The sequence below is a fragment of the Homarus americanus genome, unplaced genomic scaffold, assembly GCF_018991925.1.
Source record: "Homarus americanus isolate GMGI-L3 unplaced genomic scaffold, GMGI_Hamer_2.0 scaffold46197, whole genome shotgun sequence".
NCBI lineage: Eukaryota > Metazoa > Arthropoda > Malacostraca > Decapoda > Nephropidae > Homarus > Homarus americanus.
Window position 1 is genome coordinate 1,588,699 of NW_024723050.1, and position 18,472 is coordinate 1,607,170.

Below are 18,472 nucleotides of genomic sequence, written 5' to 3' on the forward strand. Positions count from 1 at the left end.
CGGAAGACTCAGGCGTTCTGAAGTGAGAGAAAACGGACTTCTATGACGGGGCACTCGAATAAAGAGACATGGCTACATGTTTTGTGGACTACCCACTGTACAGTATTGATCGTATCCTTTTCATTACTTTGTAATAAACCTAGTCATGCCGATGTGTGTTTCTGATAATTACCATAACATTATATCTTAATAATAATAAACGGTTTATTATTAGAGTTGCAGCCGGTGGCTGAAAATATACAGACTTACATTTGATTTAGACATAATGATATAATATGCGTTGAATACATTTACAGGGCTGTACAATACATAAATGAGGAGTTGTTTATTATTTTAACAATATTAGTGGGTCTGAATGAAAGCAGTTGTACAATCACAAAGACTCACACATGCCACTCAGACTGACAGACTTGACAAGTTTTACCAACCATAAAGGCAGTTGAAGCTTTAAACATCACTCACAATGGATCTAGAATATTCCAACTGTAATCAGACATATCTAAGTTGCCTCAACAATTGCAACCCCAGTTGCAATATCAAATTCTGTGTCATTACTAAGGAATAACAAAGTCTCTGGTGCACTGCACTCTAAGATTAAGAGAAAACGAACGACTCAGGTGTCCTGAAGTGAGAGAAAACGGACTCCTATGACTGGGCACTCAAATAAAGAAGAGACATAGCGACATGTTTTGTGGACTACCCACTTTACAGTAACCTTTTCATCACTTTGTAATAAACCTAGCCATGCCTAGGTGTGTTTATGATATTTACCATAACATTATATATATATTTAGTGGGTCTAAATGGTCGTAAAATGGGAAACTTGGGGTTGGGTGCCTGGAACCAATTAGAATAAATCCCATAGGTTTCTGTAATTTCGGACAACGTCCATTTCGGTTAACATCACGTTTCCAAGAACGTATCTAGGATGTTAACCGGCGCATGACTGTATATGCATTACAGGCCATCTCAGACACAAAGGCAAGCTAAAAATAGCTGCTAAGTGCGTAGGTGACCACACGCGTCAGCTGTCAAAACAACACAGTCCCCTTATCTCTCCCCCCCCCCCTCCCTCCCTCAGCGCTGCCAGGGAAGTTACTGAAGGGTCAATATATAGATTTTTTTACTTCTTTTGTAGTGTTTTATCATTTAAAAATGTTAAAAATTAATTTTGGAAAAGTTGATTTTTCTCGATTTAACCCCAGGTGGGGGGTACTGCCAGTGGCACCCTAACCCAGGGCTAAAGAGTTATGTAGCTTTTTCTTAATGGTTTTAGCCGCATTTTTCATCTGGATTGTATATAAATTTTGTTTGAAGCAGCACAATTGTTAAATAATATAAGAAAGATAGGTGATATGGATTATAAATGCTGGGAAATAGGTACTGGGAGTTGTGAGTTTGCTTCAGGCATATGTCTTACGTTGTGGACTTATACATTACCTGTGTGATAATATTCCTTTTTTTTTTTTTTTTTTTCAGAATTTCTTATTAGTTTTGTATTTGTAATAGTAACATAAGACTTGTCACTATAGGCACATCCCCCTAGCCCTCTCCCTAACACTCCAGGCTAAATTGTGAGCTGTGTTATGGTTGGTTAGTTTTCAGCTTGTAATTTGTGGTAGATATATGAAATTTTTATTTATTTATTTATTGAATATATTTTTTAATGTTACATGCACTTACAATCTTACCTACAGAATATGAAGAAAAAAATAATATTAATTATCATAGGGTCAAAAACATAAAAGGGAATAAACTTTCTTCGTGTGTTAAAGTGTTCGCTCTAAGCTGGGGAGGGTGGAGTAAGGAACCTCAGCTGTTCTGAGCTGCTTCCATATGTAGTGAAGTTAATGACAAATTTTGTCATCCAGTAGCTAATGGGAAGAGTATTTTTTTTTTATTAATATTTGATTTAATCCTCACAGATATACCCCATTTAACATTCATTCACTTAGCAATAAAATAATGATAACTCCTTTTCTTGTTTAGTGATGTTCTACTGATTGGAAAAAATTTGGGAGGAAAGTCAGAAAAACTTGGTACAGTACTATAAGACTATATAAATAGGAAAAATGAAGAGCATGTATGTGTGGGAAATGAATGTGCAGTATGTATTGAGTCAGTGAGCTGTAACTGTTTCCCCCCCCCCATGTGACATCTTGTCATACTGGCAGCAACCACACATGTCTTTAGTGAGCTTGGTGACTGCCTGGCTGAACTGTATTGCCATTTGGCAAACATTTCACTGCACATGGGACACAGGAGACAGCAAACAGCTGAGAGATTTCCCACTCTGTTCCCCACCCCTCCCCTGCTGTGTGTTCTCACTCCTGTGCAAGTAAATTTTTTTATCCTCTTTATGTTTTTGACTTTATGATAATTATTTTTTTTATTTTTTGTACAGTCTGTATGAATGTAACAGTAAAAAAAAAAGATGCGCATATCTACCACGAAATTGGGTTGAAAAATAACCATAACTTAGGTCACAGCTAGCACGAAGAAATGCTTATTTCCTTTGTTTTTGACTTTATAGTGATTTTTTTTTCTTTGCACATTCTGTATGAACAATTGTGTGTGCATGTAACAGTAAAAAAATAAATAAATAAGAAAATTCCGTATATCTGCCCAAAATTACAAGTTGAACAACAACATAGCTCACAGCTCAGCCTCACTCACCTCACAGTGTCATGCCATCTCCACGGGTATTATTCCTCATTACCGGTATCCTTTGTTTACCGGTACTTTTGCTTAATGTTCGATTCTTTAGGAACACATCCTCATCGTTAAATGAGGACTTCTTGTTCTGTACAGTACAGGTTGACAATCCCTTATCCGAAATCCTTGGGACCAGATGCATTTCGGTTTTTGGAATTTTTCGGTTTTCAGAATGAATTTTTTTTTTTTTTATACAGGGATCAGCCCACCCGGGCACAGGTCACTGACCCACATTGGGGCCTGGGGGCTAAAATATAATAATAATAATAATAATAATAATAATAATAATAATAATAATAATAATAATAATAATAATAATAATAATAATAATAATAACAATAATAATTCATAGGTCTAGGTCGTGGTTCTCACTTTTGATCTTTTTTTCATTTTTGTATTTCTTTATTATTATTATTTTATTATTACAGTATTATTGTTATCATTCTTATTTTATTTTTGTGTATTTTTTATTAAAATTTTTATTTACTATGAATGATTATTATTATTACTGTATTATCATTATATTATTATTATTATTACATTTTCACCCCCCAGGCCCCGATGTGGGTCAGTGACCTGTGCCCGGGTGGGCTATAAAAAAAAAAAAAAAAAAAAAAATGCTCCACAAAAAAAAGAAACTTTCGGTTTTTGGAATTTCGGATAAAGGGTTGTCAACCTGTATATGTTATCTCATTCCTCATAGGAGTTGGCAACACTGTTCATAGCATCAGCTTTTGTGGTGGTGGTCACGGCCAAGACATGTTGGTGTGAATCTGGTGTGTTGCTACAAATTATGTCTAAGATTATACATAGTATTTCTCAAAAGCTAATGTTAAATTATACAAGATATATGAAAAACTCATGATTTAAAAAAAAAAAAAATCAGGGGTTGAACTGCATATGAGATTGGTTTATACACAAGTATATACAGTACGGAATACAAAACTTAATCATGACTGGAACTAGGACAGATATGAGTACCGGTAACTGTATTGAAATCCTGTTACTAATCAGTCCAGGATTAGATAAAGCAATTTGGATCACTCTCTCCTTCCTACTATTGGGTTGTCAGTATGAGTTGGAACTAAGTTGCTTGATCCCTAATATATTGTTTTGTGGCCAAGCTTAACAAAAGATAATTGAGGAACATGTGTGCTCATGTGACAGTGGATACTCTCAACCTTCTTCCTTGAGGAAGATCTGCCATATCTAGTGTATACTTTCTGAGAATCATCTGTAGTTAGGAATGTTTATCACATTTTTAAATTGTAATACTGTATATTTTTGGATTTATCAAAAGTTTCAGACCCTGGGAGCTGTGTTTTTAACCCCGTAGACTTATTTATTATATAGTTTTAATTAAATCACCCAGTTCCAGCTTGTTTAAAATATTAAATTTCAATATGAATTATTATTGGTAAATTATTGTAGGTACGAAGCATTGCTCAGACACAAAAACTGCAAACACAATTTGTTTTATATTTTAAGATGTCACATATAAGCTAAAGTTAACATGAGGGAAAAAAAATTTGATCACTGAAAATATTTTTTTATTGCAGCTCTCCAAATAGATGATGACCCAGAGACAAGTGGACTGTCAGCTTTATCTCTTGCTTGTAGTGCTGCAAGACGTTCAAGATACAACTTTTGTCAGGAGCTTGGTAAGAGACATTCACATGAAAATATAGACACACACACATGCACACACTAATAAATAATTCCTGTGATGGGAAAATCCTCTCACAAATACAGTGGTCCCTCGGTTAACAAACACAATTCGTTCCACAGAGTCGTTCGTTAACCGAATTATTTTTTCAATGGGATATTGGGTAATTGGTTCCAACTCACAGAAAAAGTATACATATAAAGTACTGTATTCCGGTAATAGAATTAACAAAACATTAAATATAAACTAAATACAGTACTGTACTGTACAGTATACTGTATAATAATAAATAAAAAACAATAGAATACTGTATTTTAGCACTTTGAGGTGTGTATGTCGTATTCCCGGCAGCTTTGTTTACATATCAAATAGCTGATTGTAGAGGCAGTTGATGATGACATGTCATATTCTTTACAGAGTGCTTTGGTTCTAATGCCTTCTTCGTGTTTAATAATAATTTCTGCACTGTATATTATCAATATGTTAACTAAATTTCAGAATGACCAATAATTTTAATGTAAAAATTCAAAAATATTCAAAAGACCAACAAATTGATGTTCACTCCACTGTAAACAAAGTTAAACTGAGAAGCGTTGTGGGGTGATTCAATCAGCTGATGGGCGTACAAAACTGTTCCCTGTACAGTGGTCCCTCGGTTAACGAACACAATTCATTCCGGAAGGTCGTTCGTTAACCGAAATTTCGTTAACCGAAGGATCACTGTACTGTCTATATTATCAATATGTTAACTAAAATTCAGAATGACCAATAATTTTAATATAAATAATGCAGAAATATTCAAGAGACCAACTTTCTTGATATTTACTCCACTGGAAACGAATGTAAACATACAGTAGAACCAATTACTGTATTGGCAGACTAGCCGATCAGCTGATGCGCACAACAAAACATGTTTGTCGTAAGGATTTCGTTAATCGAAGTTTTGTTCGTTAATCGAACTGAAAATCCTTTTGAGAGCTAATTCGTAAATCGAACCTTTCGTTAACCAAAGGACCACTGTTATCAGAAACAAGACAACAAAATGTATGAAATGTAGATAAAATGCAAGAGTCTACCCTCAAGTCAACTCCATGCTTTAAAGTTGGGTTGGTTGGGTTGCCATATGGTAATTTTTTCCTCGTAAAAATTACTGTCTCTAGACTGAATGGCATTGAGCGCCAGCTTGGTCGATACATAGATCAAACTTACAAAATTTCTTTCATAACCATCTAGCCAACCCAACTTAAGGATGGTGGTAATTGTGGTGTAATATTGTACTTTTTTCACAGTGTATGGAGGATGGTGTGTGCATGTAACTCAGTAAAAATTAATGAAGAAAGTTACATTTATCTACCTGAAAATACGAGTTGAAAAACGACCATAACACCTCAGCCATAGTTTTTCTAAAATAATATACATACTGTATACAGTACTGTACCAGGAAATGTGAGGAATAAATAAAAATAATACCAATAAATAAGTTATAAAATAAAAATAATACCAATAAATAAGTTACAAAAATAAATAATATTGCCAAACCAGTAAAATAAAAGCCAAATGAAAATTTAACACAGTCGCCATTTGCATACACTACCTGCTCCACCATAGCAACGAGGATCAGCTGGGACGCCGATTCCCTAGCAATGCTCCCCATCAGCTCCGCTTTGTGCTCTCCCCCTGTTAAGTGTTTGCTCTTACAACAACTATTTTTTTTACCTTTTTCCACAATATGTATTTAGTATTCTGTGTGTATGTAACAGTAAAAATAAATGGAGAAAGTTACGTATATCTACCCAAAAACATGAGTTGAAAAACCATAACACCTCACAGTTTCGTCCAGTAGCATGGTGGTTACAATGATGAGCTAACTTAGCAATAATGCCATGATTAATCACTATTAAACATAATTCTATCAGTAAACACTAATAATAACAGTAAATCTAGTGAAATATGGCAGGGAATAAGAAGAGTTACAACTGCAAATGACACACTAAATAGCAGTCACTCCCCTTACTCGCTCCTGTTGCCAGGTTTGTAAGAAATAAATGACCTTCTTTGGGCACCTTCTCGCAGCTGGATGAAGGTGGTTGAGGGCATTTGGGAGCCATCACAAGCACAAGGAGCACAGTTGTTAAGAGAGCAGAGTAGCACACATGCAAAACAGACAAGTGTTTAGCCCGGACTGTCACTGAGGCAGAGTGAGCGCACATGACCTAGCCATCTGGGACAAGAGAGACACCTTGTGGGATGCCATAAAACTTGTGAGCTCCCTGTCCTGGCTGTGAAAATGCTGCCAGCTTTAAAACTACTCGCAGACATTCTTGAGTACAGTATCGTCTTGGTTTACGCTGTCAATTAAACCCATGGAGGTTTATGTAAAACGAGAAATGCGTAAACGAAATAACAACATATGGGATTAATTGAAATAGAGACTGGGCCGACCGCCAGACTACCCTTTTTCCAACACAATACGTACATTGTAGTAAAATTAACATCTTAATTTTATGGTGGTATGCACACACAATTAATATTTAAGAGAGATATCAATAATATTAGGTTTTTTAACACTTATGTTAGTAGAAGAGATGGCTGGGCACACGAGGATGGGGGGTTGGTTCCGAGGCAGAGGGCAGATTATTGGCCCTCACCTGTATCACTATCCACCACAGAGGCTAGCAGATCCTCTTTGTCAAACCCCTCAAAGTCCATATCCTCACTATCACTGACTTGGGCTGGCTGTGGTGGGCGGTGGGTGAAGAACTCGGTAATGTTTTGTTGACTGGGCGACCTTGTGCGCACCCTGCCCGCGCCGCTTCCCGCGTAAATGATGGAATGTACCGCGTAACTAATAATTGCCGGTCTGGCTAGGTGCCGTGTAAATGACCAAACGGGTAAATCGAGACTATACTGTACATCCAGGGTGTCCTCTGTGAATAATTGAAGGCCGCGAATTGTAAGGGCATGCTGTATTGTAATTTTACTCCTTTACTCTGTATTAGAGAAAACGGTTTTAATCGGGTAGACTATAATATCCCGAGTGATGTACGTTACATACCCAGACTTGAATTATACGTAGAGAAAACAATTATTTTTGTTAAAATTTATGATTTTGTATTGCAAAAACTCATTCCATATAAACATCAACTCCATCTCTGAAACATTTATCATTTATAACCCAAAATATTATGAGAAAATTTATAATCTTGGAAGCCATGGTTCCATACCCTATTTTTCCATAAGGTATTAAATTGTGTTTGTGAATTCACGATTACCAAGAACGCAACCCTCGCGAATATGGGAAATAAGTGTAGACCAAAACCTTCCTATACTGAACTTGCTGTTGACCAGTAATTTGGGTACAGAGATAGGGTGATGGGGAGGTACAGTCTCGTTCAAGATTCTTCAAACACTGCTGGAGACACCTGGCAACTCTCGTCCGTTTGTTTACTATAATACGAAGTATAATGTAATATGAAACAACAAAGCCCAACCATTAATTAAGCAACAGGGAACTACGTGTAAGTAACCAATCACCGATAACCTTTTACATTCATTCATAATTTTTACTTCGTACTATAAACAAACGGCCTTGAGTTGCCAGGTGTCTCCAGCAGTCTCTTGAACGAGACTGTACAATATTTTACAGTATACAAAACCCAATTTTTCCTGAAAAATAGCAAAAAAAAAAAAAATCACCCCATGTCATATATTTGAAGTTGCTGCCTCCTGTAGGCTAATGAATCCCCCAGTTGCAGTCTCTAGTAGGCTAAATTCTACCGAGCCCAACTCCAATGCGAATGAGGTTAATCTTTAGATTTATTGTATTTTATTTACCTGATGACTTTTTTTTTTTAAATTTACTGTATTTTGTCATTTTATTTCTTCCTTTCTCGTAAATTAAATGATTTTAGATGTATATATGGACTTAGGTTATGATATAGTGGGATTTTAATTATTATTCTGTAAGTATGGTATGCACAAAGCATGTGTTTCGATTTAAGAACGTCCTCAGGAACTGAACCCGTTCGTAACCCTAGGACCCCCTGTAGTGGAAATATAAAAGTTCAATATATAACAACAGATGATGATAACCATTTTTTAACTCTTACAAGCTTTATTGTCTTTTAATGTCATACCTGAAACATTTATCTTATTATTTCTATTAGGAAACATCCTTTAGCTTTTTAAAGAAACTTAAATTCTGTTGATAACGGTGAATAACGCTGACAGCCATCACCCCACATTCATAGTGCCTCACTCGCGCGTAACATCATCTATTGGCGTGCAGCAAAAACTTGTATTCAGTTGCCATTTCGTGTTCTTGGAGTGTTCACTGTGGACATCTTGGTACAAATAATAATGACCATAACAATAACAGATGAGTGAGTACTAACACTTTGAATTTCATTTAAAGAAAGCTCTGGCTGCAGGAGAATAGTGCACTTAAAGTTTTTACTTAAATATTCCCTGCTGAATTGTGAGTGCATCTTATATGCCGTAAGATATGGTATGCCAGGAAGCAGTAGTGTGTGTCATTCAGTGAAGAGCAAAGTGTCAAGTGATTTTGGGGGAAGGACATGCTGCTGATGGGTGGAGGTTGGAGTATATGAAGCAGGTGAAGTAAAGAAGATGAATATCCTACTTGGGGCCTTGTGGAAAGATACTAAGATTACAGCACCTCTATCTCAGTACAGTGGTCCCTCGGTTAACGAGCACAATTTGTTCCAGAAGGTTGCTCGTTAACCGAAAAACTCATTAACCGAAACCATTGTTTCAATGGGTTTTTGGGTAATTGGTTCCAGCTCACCAAAAATTGCCTAAAATCAACAAAAAAGGTAGTAAAGTACACTTACTTTGAGGTGTGTATGTAGAAGGCTCCTGGATGAAGATGATGGGAATTAGAATGGGGGTGGAGGAGAAGGGAGAAGAGAAGGCATTGGGGTGGAAGAGAAGGCACCCCATGGCGCCATTTCACCCATAAAATTTTAGTTCTCTTGGTGTAATTCAAGATTATTTTCTTTAAATCAACACTGCACTGCATTATATATTGTCAATATGTAAAATAAATTTCAAATTGACCAATAATTTGCTTGGAAACACACAAAAAAGCGTTTAGTTGAAGAGAGTCTCAAGCAAGATGTTACCTCCACTGAAAAGACACAGAGACTGACACCTGTATGGTGTGTTGACAGGCTGTTTGGCGCGCAAAAAACTATTTTCCTATACTTCAATTATGTTCAATAATTGTTAAAATGACTAAAAATATTAATATAAAACTTTTAAAATTATTGAATAGTACAAACTTCTTGATATTTACTAAAATAGTAAGGAATTTGAGCCCTAGAACTAATTACTGTATTGGCGGACTAATACTACAGCTGGTGGACCGCCAAATGCAAGCGAAAACATGTGGAGGGGCACGCGTTAAAAACTCGTTAATCGAGGGATTGCTCGTTAACCGAAGTAAGAATCTTATGGAAGGTAATTCGTTAACCGAGGTGCTCGTTAACCGAGGGATCAATGTACTAAGAATAACAGAAAGAAGAAATGTGTGTGAGTGTGTATGCATGCATTTATAACATGAAAAGTCTTAAACACTTTCAAATTATTTTTTTAAATTTCAGATCCTGATTTAGATGCTTCTAAGAGGATAGCAGTTTTGCAGTCCAGAATTCAAGAACTGAAGCGAACCTACATGCAAGTTAAAACTGAGCTTGCCTCAGTTGAACGCAGACGGAAAAAACTTCGCCGGAAAGAACGTGAAAGTAAGACATCAATAATTATCAATTCCTAAGATTGATCCGACAACCCATCGAAAATGAATTCTTGTGCAAGGTAGTTTATAAGGACTATTTTTTCTGTCAGGAATACCTCCTGTTTACTTACCAGTTTTATGGTTTTCAGGATTGTAAATGACTATGATCATTACTGTACAGTGTACACCTTATTACAACCTTAGTGACATTTTGCTAAAAAAAAATTATACTTTTACAGCCACACAAGGAACCATTTAAACTAAAAGAAAAGGTTGACTCTGGTATAGATACTGACTGAATAATCAGGTGGCTCACAGGAAATGGGATTTTAAAAAATTAAGCAATTGCAGCTCTCACAACAAATTTATGTGTACAGTACCAATTATAATCCTTGGCCCTCATATCATCTTCATTTATTAATTTATTAGAACAAATAAGAAAACATATACATTATATTGCTGTACAGACTTGGTGGAACATAAATCTGATAGCAATAGACTTTCTTGACATTTAATTGGGAAAGATTAATTTCATACTACAATGGTCAGTGTTAACTAATACAGAATGTTTAATCTTATACACAGTAAGTCACTTCTTAACAAGATATATTTGTTCTAAAAAAAGTGTTCATTGGGTGTATTCAAGTTCAACGGGACCCATTTCCCCATAGTAATCTATCCTAAAAGCTGAGATGTGTTCCAACCCAAGTTAGGAGAATATAATTTGCATTGCTAGAATCCTTGCAAGACAGCGAATAATTTGAATACAGGTACTCCCCGACTTGCAACGGGGTTAGGGACCGACATCCAGGTCGTAAGTCGAAATGGTCGTAAGTCGGAAATGCTTACATAACACATAGAAAATAAAACATTTGGGTCTCTTTCTTTTCAGCACCACAAAACACTCACTTTTAAGCTTGCCAGCCATTTTAAAGTGAATTACAGATGAAAAGTTTATCTGTGTACTGACTTTGGGACTCAAAAATACATAATTTGACCACATTTTGGTACAACTGAGGTGGTTCTAAGTGCGGGTGGACGTAAGTCGATTCGGTCGTAAGTCAGGGACTACCTGTATAGACATCATGTATTTTGCACAAGAGATAAAAATCAATCACCTGTATCACATTACAGTTGTGATTTATGAGTTCTATTGTGTATATATATACAGATAGACCCTGACTTACGACGGGGTTAGGGACCCAAATCCAGGTCGTAAGTCCGATATAGATAAAAAAAAAAAAAAAAAAAATTTTTTTTTTTAATAAATAATCTACAATGAAATACAGTACAGTAAAAGTTATGAATAATGAGGAATGGATACAGTACAGTGAAAGTAATAAATAATAAGGAATGGATACAGTGTGACTGAGCACTTACCCTTAATGTAGTCAGCTGAATGCACATGGGGCCCCCATAATTTTCTAATTATACATGGAGACTACATTAACTGGAAACGTTTCAGTATAGAAAATGCGTGTGTCATTTGAAAAAAAAAAATTAATAAAAAATCTGTGGCGGTCGTAAGTCCCGATGGTCATAAGTCGTAGCAGTCGTAAGTCGGGGTCTAGCTGTGTATGTGTGTGTGTGTGTGTGTGTATATATATATATATATATATATATATATATATATATATATATATATATATATATATATATATATATATATATATATATATATATATATATATACATATATATACACATATATACATACACAGTTGTACCCCACTTAACGCGGTCAATAGAACCCAGAGGGTCCCGCATTAAGTGAACAACAGAACATATGGGATTAATTCCAATAGAAACCGGCCCGACCCCCAAACTCCACTTTTTGAAGACACATAACTATGTTTTAGTAAAAATAACATCTTAATTTTATGATGGTACATGCACACAATTAATACTTAAGAGAAATAGAGAAATACAGTCGCCAAGTTAATGTCCATTCAAATAATGGACTCAACTCCCTCCCCCTCTCACACTACACTGCTGGCTCTTCCCTCTCTTGAGAAATTTTTGGGGGAAAACCACTAAATTATAATAAATAATACCTCAAACTAAAGTTAGGATAATACAATTGACATTGCTGGATTCCTTGTAAGACCAGGAATATTTTGAATATAAATGTCATATATTTTGCACAAAAGATAACATAGTTACTCAGAAAAATTTTTTATCTAAAATTTGTATGTCTAATGCAAAATATATGATGTTTATATTCAAAATTATCACCAAATTATAAGAATTCCAGCAATGTAAATTATATTCTGGCCGGGTAATTTGTATGAATTTTATGAGCTAAAACAAATATCTTCAGTAAATAAAAAAAAAATAATCTTCACGACACTATCTGTCAATCAAAGTACCCCACCTTGACTCCCCCCTATCTTCCAACCGCGCGGTCAGTCCCAACCCTCCCCCCCACCCCCCACCAAGAGAAAGAGTGGGTGAAAAAAATAAATTTTAAAATTTTGTATTAAATAATACCTCAGATTAAAGTTAGGATAATATAATTGACATTGCTGGATTCCTTGTAAGACCAGGAATATTTTGAATATAAACGTCATATATTTTGCACAAAAGATAACATACTTACTCAGATTAAACATTTTATCTAAAAATTTTATGTCTAATGCAAAATATATGATGTTTATATTCAAAATGATCATCAAATTATAAGAATTCCAGCAATGTAAATTATATTCTGACCGGGTAATTTGTATGAATTTTATGAGCTAAAACAAATATCTTCAGTTAATAAAAAAATAAATATTCTTCACAGGGTAACAGATGGTCGGTCGGTCCCTCCCTCCCCCCCACCCTCCACCAACCGTCCCAAGGAGATGTGTGGGAAAACCAGAATACTTAACTTTTTTGTAATAAATAATACCTCAAACTAAAGTTAGGATAATATAATTGACATTGCTGGATTCCTTGTAAGACCAGGAATATTTTGAATATAAATGTCATATTTTGCACAAAAGATAACATAGTTACCCAGAGAAAAAATGTTATCTAAAATTTGTATGTCTAATGCAAAATATATGATGTTTATATTCAAAATGATCAGGCTGAAAATTGGCCCGGGTAGGGCAAATCTAAAAATAGCGTCTCAGGCGGACACTCACGGCGTATATGATAAAAGCGCGTTAAAGTGAAACCAGCGTTAGGTGGGGTAATACTGTGTGTGTGTGTGTGTGTGTGTGTGTGTGTGTGTGTGTGTGTGTGTGTGTGTGTGTGTGTGTGTGTGTGTGTGTGTGTGTGTGTGTGTGTGTGTGTGTGTGTGTGTGTGTGTGTGTGCGTGCGTCGCGTGCGTGCGTGCGTCGTCGCGTCGTCTTGTCGCGTGCGTGCGCGTGCGTCTTATCGTGCGTTACCCCTTCTTAGCGGTTTTCGCCAGCGTTTTATCGCCATCTTGATGCCTCGCCGGAAATGAACTTTCACCTGCTGCGGATTTTCCACATACAGTGGTACCCCACTTAACGCGGTCAATTGAACCCAGAGGGTCCCGCATTAAGTGAAAACCGCGTTAAGTGAATAACAGAACATATGGGATTAATTCCAATAGAACCCAGCCCGACCCCCAAACTCCACTTTTTGACGACAAATAACTATGTTGTAGTAAAAATAACATCTTAATTTTATGATGGTACATGCACACAATTAATACTTAAGAGAAATAGAGAAATACAGTCGCCAAGTTAATGTCCATTCAAATAATGGACTCAACTCCCTCCCCCTCTTCTCACACTACACTCACTGGCTCTTCCCTCTGAGAAATTTTTGGGGGAAAACCAGGTATAGTAATAAATAATTCCTCAAACTAAAGTTAGGATAATATAATTGACATTGCTGGATTCCTTGTAAGACCAGGAATATTTTGAATATAAATGTCATATATTTTTCACAAAAGATAACATATTTACTCAGAATAAACTTTACATCTAAAATTTGTATGTCTAATGCAAAATCTATGATGTTTATATTCAAAATGATCAGCAAATTGTAAGAATTCCAGCAATGTAAATTATATTCTGGCCGGATAATTTGTGTGAATTTTATGAGCTAAAACAAATATCTTCAGTTAATAAAAAAAAAAAAAGTATTCTTCACGACACTATCTGTCAATCAAAGTACCCCACCTTGCCTCCCCCCCTCTTCCAACCGCGCCAGATGGTCGGTCGGTTCCTCCCTACCAGAGAAATGTTTGGGAGAAACCAGAATATTTACCTTTTTAGTAATAAATAATACCTCAGACTAAAGTTAGGATAATATAATTGACATTGCTGGATTCCTTGTAAGACCAGGAATATTTTGAATATAAATGTCATATATTTTGCACAAAAGATAACATATTTACTCAGAGTAAACAAAATACTTACATTAGATCTAAAATTTGTATGTCTAATGCAAAATCTATGATGTTTATATTCAAAATGATCATCAAATTGTAAGAATTCCAGCAATGTAAATTATATTCTGGCCTGGTAATTTGTATGAATTTTATGAGCTAAAACAAATATCTTCAATAAATAAACAAAATAAACTTACCGAAATACTATCTGTCAATCAAAATATCCCTCTTCCCACCTGCTCCCTGGGTCCCTCACTCCCTCCCTACCCCTCACCTTCCCTCCCTACCAGAGAAATGATTGGATTATAACAGTATATTTGCATTTTTAGTAATAAATAATACCTCAGACTAAAGTTAGGATAATATAATTGACATTGCTGGATTCCTTGCAAGACCAGGAATATTTTGAATAAACACTTCATATATTTTGCACAAAAGATAATATATTTGCTCTGAGTAAACAAAATACTTGCATTAGATCTAAAATTTGTATGTCTAATGCAAAATCCATGATGCTTATACTCAAAATGATCATCAAATTGTAAGAATTCCAGCAATGTAAATTATATTCTGGCCGAATAATTTGTATGAATTTTATGAGCTAAATAAAAAAATTATACTTCACCCGCGTATATGAGTAGATGCACCGCGTAAAGTGGGAATTACGGTTCTGGCAGGGTACCGCGTAAATGTAGAAACGCGTAAAGTGAAACCGCGTAAAGCGAGGGTTCACTGTACACTGACAAAGTCAGGTTACCAAATACCATATACTGTACAGTACATTTTATTTAAATATGTTAATGCCAGTTCTGGTTGGTAAGCTTTGAACAGAATTGTCAGTTTCTTCCATATAATTACCACTACAGATGAAGCTGATCATCCTGATGTTATTGTTTTATACTCTTTTTGCACTTGACTGTCCATTCCACTGAAAAGCCTTTATTTGACAAATTACCCTCTAATTAGTGGGTGAAATACTCTATCCGAATAATGCCTCACCACTGATGACTAGTTTAACAAAATTGCACCACTCATGAGTCATGACTAGTGTAGATAAAGTCCAAAACATTGTCTCCCCTGCCATGCACTTCATAAGCTCTAACAATTTTAGTGCACTTACCTCCATATGACTCTTCTGAGACTTTTACCTCCATATGACTCTTCTGAGACTTTTACCTCCATATGACTCTCCGGAGACTTTTACTCCACACATTCTTAACATCCTCATTCCATACTGTCAATTCTTGAAACTTGCATAATGTTTATCAAATTATCCTCAGCTAATGCTTTCTTTTGTTTTGTCACTATAAAGTGCCTAAATTCCACTTGACTCGTTCTCTACTTGATCTACTTCATTATCTTACTGTATTAAATAACTTAAACTTTTCCATTTTCTTCTGTTTTATATTTAACTTGGCAATTCTTAAACTTGATGTATGTATTACTCTTAATTTATTATTAACCTTTTCATCTTTCAGAAGAAACGAAGCCTGAGCCTACGTAACAAGATGTGGGTATAATGTGTCAACCCCAGTCATCTGTGATTTATAGTGCTCAGCATTAGTTAATGTAAACGAAGGATAGATCTCAGTAGTCTTGTGTAAGAATTGGTCAGTGACAATTTAGCCTTTAAGGTGATGCTTGGACAACAATAGAGTTCATTTTTTATTTTCAGAGAATTTCATCATTATTGTAATTTTTTTAATAGTAGCATATGAATGCAATGTTCATATTTTTCATTTTAAATGATTTGAACTCTAAGAGTGCTGTTCCTCAGCGGAAGACTGATCAGGCGAGATGGAGTGCCTTGATATTTTTATTTACTAATATTAATTTTGTATTTATTTATTTATTTATTTTTTTTTTTTTGAGGGGGGGGGGTTATTATAGCCTAGTGGGTTGACAAATTTGTTAAGAAGGCTTAGCTTGTTTACTGTGAATCAGAGCTTTAATAGGAAGAGATTTATGTGGACTACAGGAGGTTATACCTTTGTGTATAGCACAGGGAGGAAATTGTGTTGATGTTCCTGTTGTCAACCGCTGCAGCTTAAGTGTAATGGTAAATGATATGCCTTGCTCGGTGATTTTATTATTAAAATTTGGAATTTAGATGACAGCTGTATTCAGTGTACATAAAGACACATAGATCCTCGTGTTACTTAAGGTACTTTTTTTATTGTTATCTTTTATAGGGTAGTATACCAGAAAACTGAGTTCTTTTTATTATTGCAGAACTAACTCTAAATGAATGCCTTTGTGAGAATTATGTATATTGTGAGTAATAAGTGATTGGATGAATGATGAGAGAGATTGAAAGGGAGAGAAAAATGGTCTATATCAAACAACAAAGTATTTATGAAAATTTGTAATATTTTTTATACGGACTTTAAACATTTTTTACTCAATATCTTCCTAATTCTCAAATGAACAAAATGTCTCCTGTGAAGTACAAGTTGTACAATGGGTATTTGCATGAACCAGGTCAAATCTCTTGTCTATATATCTTACAATGTTAACTCATGTCAGCTGTAATTTGACTTGTTGATGAATATTTTATCTTTACCATATTACTCAAAGTAATTAAAAGCCTTTTATTTAAGTACTGTATGACCTAAATCATAGGCATTTTAAAATTATATTTGATTGAAAGTTTTCAACCAATTAGAGTACAGCTTTTCATGCTCAAAATGGATTTACATATCCCAGTGGCTAGCCTTGATTCCTAACTCTGCATCATGGCTCAGTCAAATAGCAGCAACTCCAAGGTATATTTTTTAAACTCTGCTCGAATGACATAACCTTAGGATTACAGTGCTTGACACAATTAAATTACCTAATTTTTAGGAATAGGTAGGTCCTATGCTTTGCTGAACCATAAATAGTGTTTGTCCTCAGTGATGCCAATGCTTCATTAATAACTTAAACTATTGTATATCCTCAAACGAGTTATCCTTGCCATAGCTCTGCCTTTTCTACCATAACTCAAAGTGGTGCTTATATAGCTGGCCACTGTATTAGCTCTGAGGATCAATATTGATAGCACTTGATCATTCTATGCCAAGGTAAGTGTCTGTCAGCAGTAGTTAAGTCTGTTCTGTAAGAGTTAATGTCAGTTCTGCCATAAAATCATTGTAAAACAATCTTATACATTAATTTGTTTTAAAGTTTTTAATGTGAAGTAAGTGTACATGTGCATATATTGATGGTTGTTTATGCATTTCATGCATTGTGCAGGTGTCTATACTTATGACAGTTTGTACTCTGTAAGGTATTGCATATTGTATTCAGTTTTGTTAATAAACAAACAATGTAAATTTAAGCACAGGATTTAAGGGTCTTGTGATGGGATTGATTATTAAGTCAATTAACTTTTTACCAGAACAGACTTCTCTTTATCTCTCTTCCTTTTTTATCTTTAAAAAAAATAGTTATGGCAAGTGCTACCAAAAGAGTATATGAAGAGTGTTTATAAGTTGTGTGAGGCAGGAGTAGGAGCAGCAGGTCACTTTAAGCTGACAACACTTGTTTACTTTTCACTGTACAGCCCATAGTTGTTACACCAGAATCATGAAATACATGTTTTATGTTCAGTTTATATTTTGGCTTTTAAATTTGACCCTTTTTTTTGGTAATTTTAAAGCTGAAAAGGTAAAGGTTTTTAGGAAATATATCAACTCTGCATTCAGTCACCCATTGAACCTCAACAGGTAAAAAGTGAAGAATAGTGAGAAGGAAGACTTTCATTCTTGTCTTTTATTTTCCTGACACTGGTGGATAACACTTGGCCAATCCTCAAAGCCTAATTTGACAGGCTACAGATTTTCTTGATGAAGGGTAGGATTTATTATTTTTCGATCCCACGTTTATGTAGTGTGGACTAAATGAAAGGGGGAAATAACTGGGAGAGTGGTGTAAAACAATGGAAAAATTACACAGAAGGACTAAGACAGCTAATGGAATTGGAATTATAACATCAAACTTG

The 18,472-nt window shown here is 35.2% G+C and overlaps 1 protein-coding gene across 1 annotated transcript in view; it reads left to right on the forward strand.

Annotated features, from left to right (window-relative positions):
* The window catches only part of LOC121863326 (microtubule-associated protein futsch-like), a 114,052-nt gene extending 95,819 nt beyond the window's left edge, over positions 1–18,233 (forward strand). Inside the window, exons 21-23 of the mRNA XM_042361950.1 lie at positions 4,275–4,376; positions 10,006–10,216; positions 15,969–18,233. Coding sequence (XP_042217884.1) covers positions 4,275–4,376; positions 10,006–10,175 — 272 coding nt within the window. The 3' untranslated portion in view covers positions 10,176–10,216; positions 15,969–18,233. The remainder of the gene's footprint in view (positions 1–4,274; positions 4,377–10,005; positions 10,217–15,968) is intronic.
* Positions 18,234–18,472: the final 239 nt, after the last annotated feature.